This window comes from Macaca thibetana, chromosome 20, assembly GCF_024542745.1.
Source record: "Macaca thibetana thibetana isolate TM-01 chromosome 20, ASM2454274v1, whole genome shotgun sequence".
In the NCBI taxonomy this organism is placed as follows: Eukaryota; Metazoa; Chordata; class Mammalia; order Primates; family Cercopithecidae; genus Macaca; species Macaca thibetana.
In genome coordinates, this window is record NC_065597.1 from 75,334,214 (window position 1) to 75,352,919 (window position 18,706).

Here is an 18,706-nt window from a genome sequence, read left to right on the forward strand (position 1 = left end):
TTCTCCCGGAGCCTTTGTATGGTTGATTTAGAGCTGTTTATTACTACACTGTTACTAGTCTTATTAAGGTGAGCTCTGTGATGTGAGTTGCAAGTTGTGTGCCCCACCTCACAGTTGGGGGCTCGTCTTTTTGACTTCGCTTATGTAGTTTGGCTCTGCAGACGCCCCCTACCCCCCTCCCACCCACGACGCGGTGGAACTTCTGGATTCTGTGCCACGCTTGGAAAAGCCGCCTTGGCCCCAAGACAGAAAAAGCTTCCCTGAGTTTTCTTCTAGGCTTTATCGCTTCGTTTTTTCGGGTTAAATCTTACATGATGGGACTCCATCCCGGTGCAAAAAAGTACCACGACTTGACCACGCACCCGTCTGAATCGCCATCCCAATCGGGTACTACAGTCCCTAAGCACAAGCAGCCTTCTCGTCTGTGCATAAAAGCGTGGATCTGACACGCACCTGCAGCGGCTCTGCGGCGTGAAGGCCGGCCCAGGGGTCGCCGTGTTGAGGCGCCTGGCTCAGGCCCACGCGCGCCGGGCAGGGCAGGGCGCGGGCCCCTCTAGGTCCCAGGCGGAGGTCGGCGCCTCTGCGCCCCGCGGGCTCCCCGAGCCCGCCACGGACGTCCCGGCCGAGCAGAGCTGGGACTCACCGAACCGGCGGGGAAGCCCCGCGAAGCCCACGCCTCGGGGAGAATTTCCTGCGTGTTCCAAGCGCGCCCGGCGCGACCTCTCCGTCCTGGGACCCCCGCGATCCCTCCGTCCCGCGCGACCCTCCGTCCCGCGAGCCCCCTCCGGCGTCCCCCAGACCCCGCGTCCCCCGCTCTGTCCCCCGCGCGTCCCACGTGAACCCTCCCCCCGCGCCAGGCGTCTGCGACCCCCCGGTCCCGCCCCCCGACCCCGCCCGCGCCCTCCCAGCTGGGCCTGCGGGGCGGGGCCTGCGGGCGGAAGTGCCCGGGGCGACGGTGGCGGAGACCGGCCGGGCCATGGGCGCCGGGGGCAGAGGCGGCAGCGGCCGCGGAGGCGGCAGAGGCTGCCCGGGCGGCGGCGGGGGCTGGCGGCGCGGGACGCGGGCCGGGTAGCGCTGGGCCGAGCGCGGAGCCATGGGCCGGGCTGGCACCGGGACCGGGGGCGAGGCAGTGGCCGCGGTGGTGGCGGGGCCGCTACTGCTGCTGCTGCTCGCCCGGCCCCCGCCTGCCTCCGCCCGCGACAGCGGGAAGAGCGGTGAGCGGGGGGCGCGGGCGCCATCGGGGGAGTGGGGCTGGGGCCGCGGGCGGGGCGGGATTGTGACTCACCCCCGGCGCACCTGTGCGCTCATCTGGCGCCGGCGCGGGGCTGGAGTCCCCGCCGCGGGTTGGGGGCTCAGGGTGGCCCTTTGCGGCGCTTCGTGTCCGAGGGGTCGAGGCGGGCGGGACCCCGCTCTTCCTCCTGGTTTCCCTGAACTGGGTTGGGCCACATCGGCCCCTGGAGCGTCCTCTCCTCTCCCTCCTCCCTCCAGAGCGCTCGGGTCCGGCGTGCCCGGCGCACTCGGCGCGGGGAAGTTGAGGGGCCCAGGGGACTGCCCGGGACTCCAGATGGGAGGAGTGTCTGGGCCGTGAACTCACCGGCCCCGTCCGGCCTGGGAGAGGGGCAGAGCCAGGAGAAAGTTGTTAGACACTGGAGTGGGGCCCGTGGGCGTCATGGCTCCAGCCCTTCCACAGCGACCACCAGCCCTGGTACAGCCACTTCCCACCGCCCGCCCGGCTTCTGGGAGGAGGGACTGAGGAAAGGGCGCCCCTCTCCCCTCTTGTTTGGAAACTTTGCATTTCTGTTCCCTGAGGGTCGCCGTCCCTGACTGAGGTCCAAGGAGCCGGCTGGACCAGGGAGAAGGTGTTGCCCTTCCAAGGTCTGTACAGGGTAGGGACGTGTGTGTGGAGACCGCCAGGCCTTGGCCACCCGGAGATGCTGAGGACTTGCCCTGGCCTCTGTGGCCTGGAACTCGCTCGAAGGGTCGTGTCCTTGCCGGCTGGCTGGAAGGGCCCACACGTCCCCAGTCACTCGGGTGCCCAGGTTCCCTGCAGCTGATCCGGTGCTGTTCCCTGACTTCCCGGCCCCCAGCCTCTCCCCCGCCCCTGAAATATTGCTCCTTTGAGCTCCTGTTTCTTCTGGGGGCTGTGCCTCCTGCTTTCTGAGCTTGGCACAGCTAGAGATGAAAAGCAGTTTTCCCCGAGGACGGTGCCCGGGATTAAATTCCTCCATGGCTGGGCGCAAAGCTCACGCCTGTAATCCCAGCACTTTGGGAGGCTGAGGTGGGTGGATCACCTGAGGTCGGGAGTTCGAGACCAGCCTGACCAACATGGAGAAACCCCATCCCTACTAAAAATACAAAAATTAGCTGGGTGTGGTGGCCGGCGCCTGTAATCTCAGCTACTCAGGAGGCTGAGGTAGGAGAATCCCTTGAACCCAGGAGGCGGAGGTTGTGGTGAGCTGAGGTCGCTCCATTGCACTCCAGCCTGGACGAAAGAGCGAGACTCCGTCTCAAAAAAAAAAAAAAAAAAGAAAAAAAAATCACCTGGGTGTGGTAATGTGAGCCTATGGTTCCAGTTACATGGGAGGCTGAGGCTACCATGAGCCGTGTACATGGCACTGCACTCTAGCCTGGGTGACAGAGTGAGACCCTCAAAAAAACCAAAACCTTATTCCTTAGGAAACTGGCAAAGGAAATTCTCCTGTTCCAGAACTCAGGCCTGGTGAGGGGTCCCTGGGAGATGGAACACCTGGGTGTGGGCAGTGGAGAGGCCTGATGGGCTGGCTCAGCCCCTCACTCCTCCCAGCCTACTGTGGAGTAAGTGCTCTGTGGCATCTGTGGGTGGTCAGGGTCTCCCATGGGTGCCTGTCCTGGTTTGGAGGATGTGGGTCAGGGGTCTTCACTCAGGTTCCCAGGACAGGGACAGGGACTTGCATTCCCACCTTCCTCACCCGGCCCTGTATCCGTGGAGGGGCTGTGGGGCAGGCATGGGGGGTGTGTGGCTGGCCCTCCTCACCCTGTGGTCACCTCGGGCTCAGAGCACCGCTAACAGCCTGGTAGCGTGGGCGATTTGGGCAGGGAGCTTGGGCTACAGAGCCCTGGGAGAGGCCCTGAGGGCCTGTGAGCCCTGGGAGTCGGGAACTGGGTGTTAGAACAACCTTGAACAGATCTCTTATCTCTGTGTGCCTGCTGAAACTTCACAGCCACCAGCTGGGTTCTAGGCGCCCTCAGGCTGGCGCTCCAGGGCCAGAGGGGCTGAGGGCTTTGCCCCAGCAGGCCCAGGGGCTGTGTGCTGCTGGTGGCCTCCCCTGCCTGTCCCCACAGAGGCCGGCTCTCTCCAGGACACCGTGGCCCCGGGGGCTTGAGTTTCCTCTGCCCACGTTATCAGGCCACAGCCTGGTGGGTGGGACCTGGTGGCCAGCAGACACCTGGAAAGCCTGGAGTGCGTCGTGGGTGGAGCCTGCCCCTGCCCCTGCCCAGCCCCCAGGCCAGGCTCCCCTGGAGCTTGGCCTGGCTTTTCCGACAGGCTGCTGTTGGCAGGTATATCGTTTCTTCGGGTGCCTCTATGGGAGGGTCACCAGGCTGGCAGGAGAGCCTGCTGCTCACCTGTCTTCCTCCTCAGGAGGGGCCTGGGCCTGGGCCTGAGCCAGCCACTCTCCAGTGAGACCTAGGCAGGGTTCCTGAGTGCAGGATGGGGAACTGCAGTGGGGAACTGCAGCGGAGGGGAGGATGCCACACCCTGCTGTGTCCACTGTGCATTTCCTCCTGAAGCCTTTGTCATTAATTAACCTCAGAGGGAGGGGCCCCCAAAGGGACGTGCCCTCCACCCTGACCTACCCAGGAGAAGGCTGGGACCCAGGGAGGGAAGGATGCCCAAGGTCACAAGGGCACGAGGTCGGAACTGGCACGGGGGCTGGGGGTGAGAGCCTGTGAGTCCTCGCCTGGGGCCATGAGCAGGATGTCTCCCACGGGCCCTTCTCCATCCCCGCACCAGGCATGGGCGCATTCCCTGAGGACAGTTAGGAGCCTTGCCCGCTTGGAATGCAGGGGGCAGCTGTCCGCTTGTTCTCATGGCTGGCCAGGCTTCTGGCCTGGGTCCCTCCCGCACGCGGGGTCTCCCTCTGGGTAAGGGGGAATTTGGGCTCTGGTCTGGCTGTGTCCGAAGACATCATAGCCCAAGCAGGCAGCCAACCCATCCAGAGATGGGGGATGTGGAAGGCTGAGAGGAGGTGGGAGGGCCATGCCTTGGCCTTGGTAGCCAGGGCATCTGTGATAAGGGGCGGGGGCTCCTTCCTGACACCTGCTGGGTCCTTCAGCTTCAACCTGGGTTGGCCGTGGGGAGTGGGGTCTTCTAAGGTTGGAGGCAGTTAGGGTGGCGACGGGTGCTGAGGTGCCCTGGGACTTGTTTGGAAGCTGCTGCAGTGAGATGGCAGCTGTGAAAAGACCCAGATGCCAGGAGGGTGGGATGTAGGTCATTTGGGGAGGGATGGCAGAGGACTGGCTGAGGGGCCAGAGGGTGGCCGTGACCTTTACCAAGGTCAGAGTTGGTGTGCCAAGGGCTGCAGGTGGGTCCCCTGGGGCTTCCAGCCCTTTCCTTCTGGGGACCTCATCCTCCCCATCTGCGGCCCTGGAGGAGGGCTCCCAGCCTGGCTGACGCCTCCTTCTCCTCACAGAGGTGGGGCTGGTGTCCGAGCACTTCTCACAGGCCCCGCAGAGGCTGTCCTTCTACAGCTGGTACGGCAGTGCCAGGCTCTTCCGCTTCCGCGTGCCCCCGGACACTGTGCTTCTGCGCTGGCTGCTGCAGGTCTCCCGGGAGGGCGGCACCGCCTGCACCGACGCAGAGATCACCGTGTAGGTGGCCGCCCGCCTGCCTGCCCACCCCCCGCGCCTGGCCAAGCCCTGTGCCTGAGCCCTGTGCTGCCCTCCCGTCTCCAGGCACTTCCGTTCCGGCGCTCCTCCCGTCATCAACCCACTGGGCACCAGCTTCCCAGATGACACCTCGGTGCAGCCCTCCTTCCAGGTCAGGGTGCCACTGAGCGCTGCACCGCTAAGCAATGCCTCTGTCAACGTTTCCCACCCAGCCCCCGGGGACTGGTTCGTGGCCGCCCACCTGCCCCCGTCATCCCAGAAGATCGAGTTGAAGGTGAGAGGGGCTGCCCTCCGGGATGGAGGCAGAGAACCTCGCGGCGATGGCCAGTCCCTGCCGTTCACCTCTTTGGGGTGGTCCTTGCTCTAGGCTCCACACTGCATTCTGGGGCCAGCCCTGCTCCCTGCATGCCTGGGGTTTCTGGTGGGACCCTGCCCTCATGCCTGCATTCTCTGACACCACCCCTGCCCACACCTGTTCTCTCCCTAGGGCTTGGCTCCCACCTGTGCCTACGTCTTCCAGCCTGACCTGCTGGTCACACGGGTGGTCGAGATTTCAGTCATGGAGCCGGATGTGCCCCTTCCACACACTCTCCTCTCCCACCCCAGCTACCTCAAGTGAGCGGGGCCTGGTGGGGCAGCCCAGCTCTGGCCTCCGGCCCCACCTCAGATTTGGTGGAGTGGGTGCGAGAGCCTGGCCCTGAGCCCTGGGTGTGGGCTGGGAAGTAGTCCAGATGCCTGGCCTCCTTGGGTCCCCACGAGGTGGGCTGAGGAATGGCAGAGCCTGAGCCAGCTGTGTCCCCTTGCTGCAGGGTCTTTGTCCCCGATTACACGCGGGAGCTTCTGCTGGAGCTGCGGGACTGTGTGTCCAGCGGGAGCCTGGGTTGCCCTGTGCGTCTCACCGTGGGCCCGGTCACCCTGCCTAGCAACTTCCAGAAGGTGCTCACCTGCACCAGTGCCCCCTGGCCCTGTCGCCTGCTGCTGCCCTCACCGCCCTGGGACCGGTGGCTGCAAGTGACAGCTGAGAGCCTGGTGGGGCCCCTCGGGACAGTGACTTTCAGTGCTGTAGCTGCCCTCACAGGTGGGCCGCACAAGGGCTGGAGGGATGGCCCTGCCCCTCCCCAGATCCCTAGACATTCCTCCAACCAAACCCCTTGTCCTCTTGGCAGCTTGCAGGCCACAGAGTGTAACTATCCAGCCCCTTCTGCAGAGCAGCCAAAACCAGAGCTTCAATGCCTCCACTGGTCTGCCCTCCCTGAGCCCCGACCACCAGTATCTGGGCAGGAGTGGCAGCGTGGACCGCAGCCCCTTCTGCCTCACAAACTACCCAGTCATGCGGGAGGACATGGACGTGGTGTCCGTGCACTTCCAGCTCCTGGACAGGGTCTCGGTGAGGGTGTGTCCAAACACACCGTCCATGATGCGCCTGCGCCTGAATACCGGCATGGACAGCGGGGGCTCCCTCACCATCTCCCTGCGGGCCAACAAGGTACCTGCTGTCTGCAAGTGGCCTGTGGCCTGTGGCCTGGGCTCGGGCAGGGCGTCGGGCGGCCCCTGCAGGGCCTCCTCATTTACCTTGGCACTGGGACAGGCAACACAGTGACACCAGCAGGCATGGGCCAGGACAGGGGCCCATGTTGGGGGCGCCTACCCTGCTGGGCAGCCTTGCTCCTGTCAGCAGGGCCCAGGGTAGCTAGGGTCAGAGGTGGGGTGGAGGCAGGATGTCCCAGGGCCCGGGGAGGAAGGGTCCCGGTGGGCCCTGGGCCTGCAGGAGTCTCAGAGAAAGGCACCAGCACTGACCGGGCACAATGACTCACACCTGTAATCCCAGCACTTTGGGAGGCCAAGGCGGACAGATCACGAGGTCAGGAGATTGAGACCATCCTGACTAACACAGTGAAACCCTATCTCTAGTAAAAATACAAAAATATCAGCTGGGCGTGGTGGCGGGCACCTGTAGTCCCAGCTACTCAGGAGGCTGAGGCAGGAGAATGGTGTGAACCTGGGAGGCGGAGCTTGCAGTGAGCCGAGATCGCACCACTGCACTCCAGCCTGGGTGACAGAGCGAGACTCCGTCTCAGAAAAAAAAAGGCACCAGCACCAGGCTGAGCTGGCATGTGGGGCGGATGACCCCACTGTGGCCAGGGGCTGCTGGGGCTGAGCCGGCACTGCCTCCCTTTTCAGACAGAGATGCGGAATGAGACCGTCATAGTGGCCTGTGTGAACGCTGCCTCACCCTTCCTTGGCTTCAACAGTTCGCTCAACTGCACCACAGGTATGATGGGCAGGCGTCACCATCAGCGTGGCCCCTGCCAGCTCCCGACCCAGCCTCCTCTGATGGGGCCCTCTGGCTCCCCTGCAGCCTTCTTCCAGGGCTACCCCTTGTCTCTGAGCGCCTGGTCTCTCAGGGCCAACCTCATCATCCCCTACCCAGAGACAGACAACTGGTACCTCTCTCTACAGCTCATGTGCCCTGAGAACGCTGAGTAAGTAAATCTAGGGCAGGGACGGGGGTCAGGCACCCTGTCATTTCACTCCGGATCACAGGCGGGCTGCCTGAGGTTGGCATTCGGAGTGACCCAGCTAGAGGGGTGCTTCTTCCAGGGCTACTGAAAGCTGGGGGCCTCAATGCTGGGTTCTCATGTCCGTCAGCCTCTTGGGTGTGCTGGTGGCAGCTGGGCTGTCAGACCACTGCACCAGCTTTCCTGTGGCCCCTTCCTCAAAGGGAGTGTGAGCAGGCTGTGGTCCATGTGGAGACCACCTTGTACCTGGTGCCCTGTTTGAACGATTGTGGACCCTACGGCCAGTGCCTCCTGCTCCGCAGACATAGCTACCTGTATGCCGGCTGCAGCTGCAAGGCAGGTGAGGGCCAGGGCCCCGCCCGCCCCAAGACGCTGCTGCTGTTGGCTTCCAGTGCTGTGCCATGCCTCTCCCCTGGGGAAGTGCCACAAGGGGCTGGAGAGAGACCCCTGCAAAGCAATGCAGGGGCAAAGCCTCCTCCCCACTCCCCTGTTCCCCACCAACAATCTGTCTGCCTGGCACAGGCACCAGGTATCCCCACGGGTGATACTGCCTCCTGACCTTGGCCCCGCCCACTGTGCCTACCCAGCTTGCCCCTGGGTGATGAAGGGGCTTCTCTGCAGGGTCCTGGGTGAGGGGTGGGCCCTGAGTTTCAGCAGTGCCCCCAGCCTCCGCCGTGGGGTTTTGTGCCCCCAGGCTGGCGTGGGTGGAGCTGCACGGACAACAGCACAGCCCAGACGGTGGCCCAGCAGAGGGCAGCCGCACTGCTGCTCACGCTCAGCAACCTCATGTTCCTGGCCCCCATCACCGTCTCAGTGCAGCGATTCTTCCTGGTTGAGGCCTCCGTCTACGCCTACACCATGTTCTTCTCCACGGTAGGCTGCCCTCCTGCAGGGACTTGGGGTGGGAGGGCGGGATGGCGCTCACGGAGCCTCTCCACAGTTCTACCACGCCTGCGACCAGCCCGGGGAGGCGGTGCTGTGTATCCTCAACTACGACACGCTGCAGTACTGCGACTTCCTGGGCTCCGGGGCGGCCATCTGGGTCACCATCCTGTGCATGGCGCGGCTCAAGGCAGTCCTGAAATACGTGAGTGGCCCTCGACGTGGGGTGTGGGCTCTGGGGGAGCAGGGCCCCCAAGTGCAGCCTGCAAAAGGCAGTACCGTGGGAGAGGCCGGACCTGGCGTTGGGCACAGCCCCTGGAAACCTCACATCTCGCCCGAGCACGGTGGCTCTGGTGGCTCACACCTGTAATCACACCTGTAATCCCAACACCTGGGGGAGGATCCCATTAGACCAGGGGTTCAAGAGCAGCCTGGGCTGTACAAAAAATCGAAACGTTAGCTGAGTGTAGTGGGTGCATGCCTGTGGTCCCAGCCACTCGGGAGACTAAGGTGGGAAGATCGCTTGATCCCAGGCGTTGGAGGTGTTGGAGTGAACCGAGGTCACGGCACTGCACTCCAGCCTGGGTGACAAAAGAAAAGAAAGGTCATGTCTTCTGTGATGCCACACGGAGATGCGGGTCTGCGACCCTGCAGGCAGTTGTGAGGGGGCAATGCCAGCTGTTTGGAGGATGCCAGCAAGGAAGGTGGTAGGCAGGGGAGGCCAGGCCCCCTACCCTCGAGAAGCCCCTACCCATGCTCCCTGGGTCCTTGGTGCCAAGGATGCTTTGGGGACTCTGTGGCAGCTGGCCCTGGCATGGGGAGACTCGTGCCCTAGGTTTGTGAGCTGCATGCTCTGCCCTCCTGTCTGCTCTGGGAACTACAGGCTGGGTGCTGCCCCAAGGGGGTACCCATGGGAGCCCCACAGCCAGGGCAGGGGGAGGCTGGGAAACACCAGGGTCCTGCAGGGCTGAGTGCAGGGCCTGAACCTGCAGATAGGCAGAGAACTGTAGGTTGTGGGCAGAAGTGTCTGATGGAGACTGGGGGGTAGGAGCCCCTCCCTATGGAACAGTGGGCGGGAGACTGAAGCCACCCTGATGGGGGATTCCTGGAAACCCAGGGGTACAGAGGGCTAGTGAGTGTGTGGGTGCAGAGCTGCCATATGTGGCTGTCCAGTTTGACCACCCTCTAGTCCCCCAGAGGTGCCCGCCTGGCCACATTCACCTGTGGATGCAATGCAGAAGCTGAAGGAGGGGCGTGTCCCTGCCGGCTGGCAGAGCTGGTCAGAGGCTGGCAGAGCTGGTCAGAGGGTGGCAGCAGCTCCGAGGGGGCAGGCAGAGGTGCTGCGGGGCCCTGGGGTACACTTGCTCCTGCTGGGCCTTCACCCTCAGAGGTGTCCCTGCAGTCATCCCTGTGTCTTGCCCAGGTGCTGTTTCTTCTGGGCACACTGGTCATCGCCATGTCCTTGCAGCTGGACCGCAGGGGCATCTGGAACATGCTGGGGCCCTGCCTCTTTGCCTTCGTGATCATGGCCTCCATGTGGGTAAGGAGCCGGGCTGGCTGGCACTGCTGCCCAGATGCTCGCAGAAGAGAGCCTGGCCCCTTGCTCTGGCCACGTTCCCGGTCTTGCTCCAACCAGTGAATGCCCGTATCTGCTGGGGGTTGCCATGGCACCCACAGAGGCCCAGCATGGCTGTGTCCCTGAGGCCTGGGCCTGAGGACCAGTGGCCTTGTGCCCTTGAGCCCCCTTGAAGCAGCCCACCCTTGTCGTTCTGCTGCCCAGACCTGGGCAGGCCCCCAGTAACCGCTGTTTCCGGGCCCTGGGAGCTGCGGCTGCACTGATGCCTGCGTGGCTGTTTTCTCTAGACTTACCGCTGCGGGCACCGGCGCCAGTGCTACCCCACCTCGTGGCAGCGCTGGGCCTTCTACCTCCTGCCCGGCATCTCCATGGCATCCGTGGGCGTTGCCATCTATACCTCCATGATGACCAGCGACAACTACTACTACACCCACAGCATCTGGCACGTCCTGCTGGCCGGGAGCGCAGCCTTGCTGCTGCCGCCACCTGATGAGCACACTGAGCCCTGGGCCTGCTCGCAGAAATTCCCCTGCCACTATCAGATCTGTAAGAACGATCGGGAGGAACTGTACACGGTGACATGACACCAGCCTGGGGACAGCTGCTGCTCTGACCTCTTCAGCCAGGAGCTGCATCGAGGCGGGGGAACCTGGTTCAGTCCTGGACAGATTGATTTCCAGCTGAATAAAATTGGCCTGGGTACCCTCTCACTTCCTCCTACTGAGGAGAGGGCCACCCCCCCTCACACGCACCTCTCCCCGCCAGCTGCCTGCTGGCTGCTGAGGTCCCTCTGCAGATCCCAGCTGCTGTCTGCAGTGGCCCCTGGGGCCTGGGCTTGGTTACCTGGAGACCACAGGTGCCTGTGCGAGGATGGGGCTGTGTGCTCTACTGGCCTGAGGGTGGCTAGAGATGGGGTGAAGGACTCCCTGTGGTCCTGTTCCCTGGTGAGGCTGTGGTAAGAGACCCATGGAGCCCAGGAACCCTGAGCCCACCACTGGAGCTGGGAGCTGTGAACTCCGAGACCCCTGCTCCTGGCCCCTATGTGGCCCTGATGCCAGCCTGCCTGAGGCATGGAGGATCCCCCTCTGCTGCTGTGGTCATCATAGGGACTGGAGACCAAGGTCTCCACCAAAGCTGATGGGCGCTGGGGATGCAGGCTTCCGCCCCGCCCTTCCCTTTTTCTTGGCTCTGGAGCCTTGGGTCCCTGAGAAGAGTCTCCTGGGACTGGTGTGCTCTGCTGCTCTGGGGATTTGGCCCACAAGGAACCCCTACCCAGCCCAGTCCACCCACCCCTGCGTTCCTGGGCCTCCCTCTGGGAGCTTTCTTTGGGTCCCAGGAGCTGTGGTTGTGTCTGCCCCCTGCACTGGGCTGTCTGTGCCCTGCGGGTGTTCAGGAGACTGGGCTGTCTCTGCTCCTCATGCAAGCCTTGTGGGGGAAGCAATGACTAGGAGCAGCACCTGGCCCCTCCCTGAGGCCTGTGAGTGTTGGATCCACCCTGGGGAAGTGGGCGGCTGAGACCCGGGTGGGGTCCTCCTACACTTGCCTCTGGGGGCTTCCTTTCTGGGTCTTGTCCGGGGTGTGGCTTTCCTGAGGGTCTTACCTCCCCCAGCCACCCTGCCTTTGACCACCAAAGCAATCTCTAAGCTTATAAAAGAGAAATATGTATATATGGGGTGTTTTGGAGTAAAAGGAAATTCTAAGACATTAAGACATATTTTTATGTAGATCTGATTTATCTGTGATTGGTGAATTTAATATTTCAAACTAAACGAGTTTTTACATTTTTTCTGCGCTCGTTCCCTGGTAGGGTAAGCGGGCCCCGGGAGAACAACCCCCGCCCCGCCCGCGTCGCCCTTTTGCGGAAACGCCTGGGCCGCACATTGCCAACGGTGCCTTGAGCTGCTGCTGCTGTCTCTGCAGGGTGTTTTTTACGGTCCCTAAAGGGGGCGGAACGAGGGGTAGACGGATGGCCTTTGCAGCCAGTCAGCGGTGGGAGGAGGTCCAGGCGCGGCGGACCGGCTTCCGGTTCCGGTGGGGCGCCGGGTTTAGAGCTCTGAAAGGTGGGCGCGGGCCGGTGGGGTGCGGCGGGGGGACCGCGGCAGAAGGGGAGGGGCAGGTGGGTGCGGGGCGGGGGCAGGAGTAGGGGGTAGGAGGTGAGAGCCCGGGGGCAGGAGTAGGAGGTGAGAACCGGGGGCCGGGGTAGGGGTAGGGGGTGAGAGCCGACGGCCGGAGTAGGGGTGGGGGGTGAGAGCCGGGGGCCGGGGTAGCGGGTAGGGGGTGAGAGCCGGGGGCCGGAGTAGGGGTAGGGGGTGAGAGCCGGAGGCCGGGGTAGCGGGTAGGGGGTGAGAGCCGGGGGCCGGGCTAGCGGGTAGGGGGTGAGAGCCGGGGGCCGGGGTAGGGGGTAGGGGTAGGAGGTCAGAGCCCGGGGGTCAGGGTAGGAGCCCGGGGCCGGGGTAGGGGGTAGGTGGTGAAAACCGGGGGCCGGGCCAGGCTGCAGGTGACTGCGAGCCCTCACATCCCGCCAGGCCCGCGATGCCTCTACACAAGTATCCCGTGTGGCTCTGGAAGCGGCTGCGGCTGCGAGAGGGCATCTGTGCCCGCCTGCCTGGCCACTACCTGCGCTCCCTGGAGGAGGAGCGGACGCCCACTCCCGTGCACTATAGGCCTCATGGGGTCAAGTTCAAGATCAACCCCAAGAACGGGCAGCGGGAGCGTGTGGAGGACGTGCCTATCCCCATCTACTTTCCCCCCGAGTCCCAGCGGGGGTTGTGGGGCGGCGAGGGCTGGATCCTGGGCCAAAGATACGCCAACGACGACAAGGTGGGTCGGCAGGCGGGCTTCAGGGGCTCCTCCCAGGGCTTGGCTGTGCGGAACGCCCGGGGTACCTGGAGAGATGTGGATGGGCTCTGGGGATTACAGCCTGGCGGAGACACAGCTCCAGCAAAGGGGCATGCAGAGCAAGAACCGCAGTTCTGGCAAACAGGACTGATAAACTAGGGGTGAGGTGGGGTGATTCAGGCCGGGGAGCAACCAGAGGCCGTGGGGAGTCGGGGTAACGTTAGGATGAGGAGGAGCAGAGCAGGTCCGGGAGGCGAGCAGAGCTTCGAGGCTGCTTATGATGGACTTCCTGGCGGGACTGCTGAAGCCTCTTGGGAGACTTGTGTCACCTCCAGCCTGGAATGTGACGACCTGTAAACTGTGGGGTTGCACATGTTTCTGAAACACATCCAGCAACCATGTGACAAGGGCGGGAACGCCCAGCTTGCTGGGGAGCAGCTGACTTCTGGGTACACAGCCAGGACCAGCGGTTGGGCTAGGGCAGCAGTGGGCTGGGGGGCCGGCCCACTCAGCTCCAAGTCCCCAGTCTGACAGCCGTGGGTCTGTGATGGAGTCTCCCAGGGGAGGGTGAGGGCAGTTGCCCTGGGTCCCCCTTGGTCTGTAGGAGGAAGCAGCAGTACTCACAGAGGCTCTGTTGCACCCTCAGCTCTCCAAGAGGCTGAAGAAGGTGTGGAAGCCACAGCTGTTTGAGCGAGAGCTCTACAGTGAGATCCTGGACAAGAAGTTCACGGTGACCGTGACCATGCGGACCCTGGACCTCATCGATGAGGCTTACGGGTTCGACTTTTACATCCTCAAGGCAAGCGGAGTGGGGCGAGTCAGTGCACAGCAGGGTCTGGGATGGGCCAGTCAGACTCAAGGGAGCCCCAGGTCAGCATCACACCGGGGCGCGCTGGCATCCGTGCAGGAGAATCACTGGGAAAGCGTGAATGGGGCCGTGCCCCTTTCTGGCCAGCGCCTGTGGGGTCTCCTGCCTGCAGGAGAGGCCGTTGCTCTGTGGGTGGCTGACTTGCAGGTGGGGCCTGAGTGAGCACAGCTGATCCCTTCCCTGCTCTTGGACTTGCTTCTGTTCTGATCCCACCCCCGTGGGATCAGGCGGCCCCACCTGGGCCTTCTCTGTCCTGTCCTGGGACCACCAGCGGCTAGAGAGGAGCCGGGTGGGTTGGCTGGAAGGGTAGGCGGGGCCCTGCTACCAGCACCTGGCCCCATGTGAGCCTCCTGCCAGACCCCGAAGGAGGACCTGTGCTCCAAGTTTGGGATGGACCTGAAGCGAGGGATGCTGCTGCGGCTTGCCCGGCAGGACCCCCAGCTGCACCCCGAGGACCCCGAGCGGCGGGCGGCCATCTACGACAAATACAAGGTGAGGGTTTCCATCCCGCTCCCTGCCCCTGGGGCCTCCTGGCTCGGCCCTGGGCCTCACCACCCTTTCCATCTCTGTCTGCCTAGGAATTTGCCATCCCAGAGGAGGAGGCAGAGTGGGTGGGCCTCACACTGGAGGAGGCCATTGAGAAGCAGAGACTTCTGGAGGAAAAGGTGAGGGTGTGAGCACTGCTGCCTGCCCAGGGCCTGGTGTGCGGGGTCTGGGAGTGTGCTGCCTTGGAGAGAGCCTGCATGAGGGGCTGCTGCACTGGGTGGGCTAGGGGAGGAGCTGCTGCTCTGCATTGCCCCGACAGAGGAGCATGGCCCGCTCCCTCCCCTCCAAGTCCCCACCCTGTCCTGCCACAGGACCCTCAGTAGGAGGATTGGGTTCCTGCACCAAGGGTTTGCTCGGCCACCAGCATCCCAGGGTCTGGAGCCTGTGGTAGCTGTCGGGACCGGGAGCCCCTGATGGCATGGCAGTTGGCTGCCCCCATTCCCTCTGTTTATCCACAACCACAGGGATGGGACAGGGGCAGGTGTGTGCCTCCAGTGTCCCCAAGGGAGGGGGTTTCTCATCTCACTGACAGGGCTCTGCCCTCCAGGGCCTCTCATGCCCCAGTTCCTCTGGGCGGCAGCTGCTGGTCCCATCCCCACCAGAACTTCAGCTGCCTTGGGCTTCCCTGGCCTCACCATGAGCCCCTCTTCCCTTTAGGACCCTGTACCCCTGTTCAAGATCTACGTGGCGGAGCTGATCCAGCGGCTGCAGCAGCAGGCACTGTCAGAGCCGGTGGTGGTGCAGAAGAGAGCCAGTGGCCAGTGACCACACAGCTCCTCCGTGCCTGACCACCAGGCCCAGGCTTCCCTGCCAGGCCCTTTGCACCGAGGACACAGATCCTGGGGAGCTGTGAGGGCCACTCGTGGGCAGTGAGTGGATCCTGGTTTTGTGTGCTGCCCATGTACCTTCCAGCCTGGGGCCAGCTTGGCAGGGATCCCCAGGAGGCCTGGGGCCACCCAGTTCCTCGCAGGCGGGGGCCCCCATGCTCGGGGCAGTGCTGCTTGTGCCGTGGGGCCGGGAGCGAGTAAAGTGTGGGCCAGGCTGTGTGTGTGCGTCTTTGCTTTGAGGACCGGCGTTCTCTTTGGGGACCCTGATCTTGTCACCCCTGCCCCTGCTGTCCCTGAGACCTTGGATGAGCCGCGGGCATTGACTCTGGCTGCCTGTCCCCAGCTGAGCTGCAGAGAGCGAGGTTTGATTCTGTGTTTTGTGGTTTTTTTTTTTTTTTTTTGAGACGGAGTCTTGCTCTGTCACCCACACTGGAGTGCAGTGGCGCAATTTCAACTCACTGCAACCTCCGCCTCCCGGGTTCCAGTGATTCTCCTGTCTCAGCCTCCTGAGTAGCTGGGATTACAGGTGCCCACCACCACGCCCAGCTAATTTTTGTATTTTTAGTAGGCGTGGGGTTTCACCGTGTTGGTCAAGTCTTGAACTCCTGATCTTGTGATCCGCCTACCTCGGCCTCTCACCATTTTTTTTTTTTTTTTTTTTTTTTTTTAATGAAGTCTCATTCTGTCATCCAGGCTAGAGTGCATCTATGTGATCTCAGGTCACTGCAACCTCCAACTCCTGGGTTCAAGCGATTCTCCCACCTCAGCCTCCTGAGTAGCAGGATTGCAGGCACCTGCTGTCATGCATGACTAATTGTATTTTAGTAGAGAAGGGGTTTCACCTTTTTGGCCAGGCTGGGCTTGAACTCCTGACCTCAGGTGATCCACCTGCCTCGACCTCCCAAAGTGCTGGGATTACAGGTGCAAGCCACCACCCTGGCCGGATTCTGTGTCTTTCTTTCCTCTGGTAGAGGGTCTGGTGTAGCTGGGGGCATCCAGGGGTGTAGCCGGCTGATGCCCGTTCCCTCTCCATTGCACATTCTTGCCCTTCCCGAACATTCTCCAGAGCAGGGCTAGGGAGGCTGTGGCCTGGCTCTTCAGGGACTGGAAGGAACCAGGAGGGGCCTTCAGAGGGCCCCACTGGTGCAGCTGCCTGAGTCAGGAGCCTCCCCTGGTCAGCACTGTCGTGGCAAGTGGTACAGGAGGTGGGGGTGACACGAACTTGGGGACCTGCAACCTTGGTGTCCCCTCCTGCTACTTCCCACCTGACCTGCAGGATGGAGGTATGGCCAGCGGGAAGCTGGGCTGTGTACCCTAAGGCTTTTCCTGCCCTGAGGTTTAGGGGTGCCTGGCCCTCTCCCCTGACCCTTACCTGGATATCCTGATCCTCCGGACCCATTCAGTTCTCCTAGGGAGCACAGGGAGGGCTCCCCCAGCCGCATGTGCAGAATGACAAGGGGGGTTTATGTCCCCTGAGCCTAAGCCAGCCCTAGCTGGTGGCAGGTTGGGGTGAACTGGAGGCAGCTGCCCGATGTGGGCCTGCTGGCTGATTGAGGGGCCCTGAGCTCCCAAGAGGGCTGTGGCAGAGTCCAGAGGGAGCAGCTGGCCCTGCTGGGCTGTAGAGGAGCCCATGGCTCCCGGGGCCACAAGGGGTCACTGGGTCAGGACCTGCCTGGTTCTGAGCCCTGGGAGTGCCTGTGAGGTCTCTGTCCACACCAGGCACCTCTGCCCACGTGTCCTGCTGCTCTCCATACCAGTGCCTTCACGTGATGCCCCTGCTCTGTGAATGAACTTGAAAAAAATTTTAGGCCGGGCACGGTGGCTCAAGCCTGTAATCCCAGCGCTTTGGGAGGCCGAGACGGGCAGATCATGAGGTCAGGAGATCGAGACCATCCTGGCTAACACGGTGAAACCCCATCTCTACTAAAAAAATACAAAAAAGTAGCCGGGCGAGGTGGCGGGCGCCTGTAGTCCCAGCTATTCGGGAGGCTGGGGCAGGAGAATGGCGTGAACCCGGGAGGCGGAGCTTGCAGTGAGCCGAGATCTCCTGCCACTGCACTCTAGCCTGGGCGACAGAGCGAGACTCCGTCTGAAAAAAAAAAAAAATTTGGGATGGGTGCGGTGGCTCACACATGTAATCCTAGCACTTTGGGAGGCTGAGGCAGGCAGATCACAAGGTCAAGAGATAGAGACCATTCTGGCTAACACAGTGAAGCCCCATCTCTACTAAAAATACAAAAAATTAGCCGGGCGTGGTGGCACACGCCTGTGGTCCCAGCTACTCGGGAGGCTGAGGCAGGAGAATCACTTGAACCTGGAAGGCAGAGGTTGCGGTGAGCCGAGATCGCACCACTGCACTTCAGCTTGGGTGACAGAGCGAGACTCAGTCTCAAAAAAAAAAACCAAAAAACTATGGCCTGGCACGGTGGCTTACACCTATAATCCCAGCACTTTGGGAGGCTGAGGTGGGCAGATTACTTGAGGTCAGCAGTTTGAGCCTAGCCTGGACAACATAGTGAAACCCCATCTCTACTAAATACAAAAAATTTGCCAGGTGTGGTGGCACACACCTGTAATCCCAGCTACTTGGGAGGCTGAAGCAGGAGAATTGCTTGAACCTGGAAGGTGTGGAGGTTGCAGTGAGCTTAGATTGCACTATTGCACTCCAGTCTGGACAATAAGAGCGAAACTCTGTCTCAAAAAAAAAGGCCGGGCGCAGTGGCTCAAGCCTGTAATCCCAGCACTTGGGGAGGCCGAGGTGGGCGGATCACGAAGTCAGGAGATGGAGACCATCCTGGCTAACACAGTGAAACCCCGTCTCTACTAAAAAATACAAAAAATTAGCCGGGCGTGGTGGCAGGTGCCTGTAGTCCCAGCTACTCAGGAGGCTGAGGCAGGAGAATGGCATGAACCCGGGAGGCAGAGCTTGCAGTGAGCTGAGATGGTGCCACTGCACTCCAGCCTGGGCAACAGAGCGAGACTCCGTCTCAAAAAAAAAAAAAGTATGAAAAGCAGACAGTGCTTAGCCAGTCCCTTTCCCAGCTCTGTGGGGCCATAAGGCTCAGCCCTGCTGCCCACACCATGAGTGCTGTTCCAGGCCCCAGCTCTAGCCAGAGTTGGGATGTTCTGGCCACTCTCTGCCCCCTATAGTTCTGGTGTTCAGCTCTGAATTTAAGCCAAGCCCCCTCTAGTCCCTCACCTTGCCCCTGGCTCCCCGATGGTGTGTGTGTCCAACACATCCCAGCTCAGGCCTCAGCAGCTGCCCCTCACTCACCACCTGCTCCTTCCCACCCCACCCAAGGCCCCAGGGCAAGCAGGGCTCCTGTCAAGGCCAGTAGGGTTTCCTGGGTCAGACTCCGGGGGCCCCAAGGGGTGAGGGGCCAGGCTTGGCAGCGGGCTCGCAGGTGTTGGCCTGGGTCCCCCTGTTGGCCGTGGTGGAACGTGCTTATCAGTGTCCTGATCTATGTTGACTCAGGGTCGTGGGTCTGGGACCAGGCTGCCAGCTGACCAGTGAGAGGAGCTGCATTTGGCCTCAGCAGGTCACCTCCTGTGCCAGTCACCTCACTGGAGCCCACGGCAGGGGAGGCCAGGCTGGACTGAGGTGGGGTCTGGGTGTGGCCAGGGCCCTGACTGCTTTCTGGTCAGAGGCCACAAAAGTGCTTGACTGAGAAAAGGGCAAGAGGCCTTCCGTGAATGCCGGACCCATCTCCCAAGATCAAACCATGACTCAGTTCTGGGACGGGCCCAGCAGCTGGATCCAGCATACTATTCTGCCTTCTGGGAT

At 62.5% G+C, this 18,706-nt stretch overlaps 2 protein-coding genes across 6 annotated transcripts; both read left to right on the forward strand.

The window, feature by feature from the left end:
• The first annotated feature begins 939 nt into the window (after positions 1 to 939).
• PGAP6 (post-GPI attachment to proteins 6) lies at positions 940 to 10,550 on the forward strand. Of its 4 annotated transcripts, XM_050774685.1 has the most exons (14): positions 1,461 to 1,705; positions 1,810 to 1,875; positions 4,671 to 4,848; positions 4,933 to 5,140; positions 5,354 to 5,481; positions 5,676 to 5,944; positions 6,033 to 6,352; positions 7,048 to 7,138; positions 7,226 to 7,349; positions 7,589 to 7,725; positions 8,080 to 8,258; positions 8,326 to 8,472; positions 9,691 to 9,807; positions 10,131 to 10,550. In XM_050774685.1, the coding sequence occupies exons 5-14, from the start codon at positions 5,426 to 5,428 to the stop codon at positions 10,425 to 10,427; spliced, it is 1,737 nt and encodes a 578-aa protein (XP_050630642.1). In that variant the 5' UTR covers positions 1,461 to 1,705; positions 1,810 to 1,875; positions 4,671 to 4,848; positions 4,933 to 5,140; positions 5,354 to 5,425; the 3' UTR covers positions 10,428 to 10,550. The 4 variants fall into 4 exon arrangements, with proteins under 4 accessions (XP_050630639.1, XP_050630640.1, XP_050630641.1 ...); XM_050774682.1 differs by lacking the exons at positions 1,461 to 1,705; positions 1,810 to 1,875 and adding an exon at positions 940 to 1,214; XM_050774683.1 differs by lacking the exons at positions 1,461 to 1,705; positions 1,810 to 1,875 and adding an exon at positions 953 to 1,214 and having other exon boundaries at positions 9,736 to 9,807.
• On the forward strand, positions 2,983 to 15,137 carry MRPL28 (mitochondrial ribosomal protein L28). Of its 2 annotated transcripts, XM_050774748.1 has the most exons (7): positions 2,983 to 2,992; positions 11,851 to 11,903; positions 12,369 to 12,663; positions 13,328 to 13,480; positions 13,907 to 14,041; positions 14,128 to 14,214; positions 14,753 to 15,137. In XM_050774748.1, exons 3-7 carry the CDS (start codon positions 12,376 to 12,378, stop codon positions 14,858 to 14,860), a joined length of 771 nt encoding a protein of 256 aa, XP_050630705.1. In that variant the 5' UTR covers positions 2,983 to 2,992; positions 11,851 to 11,903; positions 12,369 to 12,375; the 3' UTR covers positions 14,861 to 15,137. The 2 variants fall into 2 exon arrangements, with proteins under 2 accessions (XP_050630705.1, XP_050630706.1); XM_050774749.1 differs by lacking the exon at positions 2,983 to 2,992 and having other exon boundaries at positions 11,894 to 11,959.
• Positions 15,138 to 18,706: the final 3,569 nt, after the last annotated feature.

Coding starts and splice junctions, on each gene's coding strand:
- PGAP6 (XM_050774682.1), top strand. CDS start 1,094: ATGGGCCGGGCTGGCACCGGGACCGGGGGCGAGGCAGTGGCCGCGGTG. Junction 1,215..4,670: donor CCGCGACAGCGGGAAGAGCG/GTGAGCGGGGGG, acceptor TTCTCCTCACAG/AGGTGGGGCTGGTGTCCGAG. Junction 5,141..5,353: donor CCCAGAAGATCGAGTTGAAG/GTGAGAGGGGCT, acceptor TTCTCTCCCTAG/GGCTTGGCTCCCACCTGTGC.
- MRPL28 (XM_050774748.1), top strand. CDS start 12,376: ATGCCTCTACACAAGTATCCCGTGTGGCTCTGGAAGCGGCTGCGGCTG. Junction 12,664..13,327: donor GATACGCCAACGACGACAAG/GTGGGTCGGCAG, acceptor TTGCACCCTCAG/CTCTCCAAGAGGCTGAAGAA. Junction 13,481..13,906: donor TCGACTTTTACATCCTCAAG/GCAAGCGGAGTG, acceptor GCCTCCTGCCAG/ACCCCGAAGGAGGACCTGTG.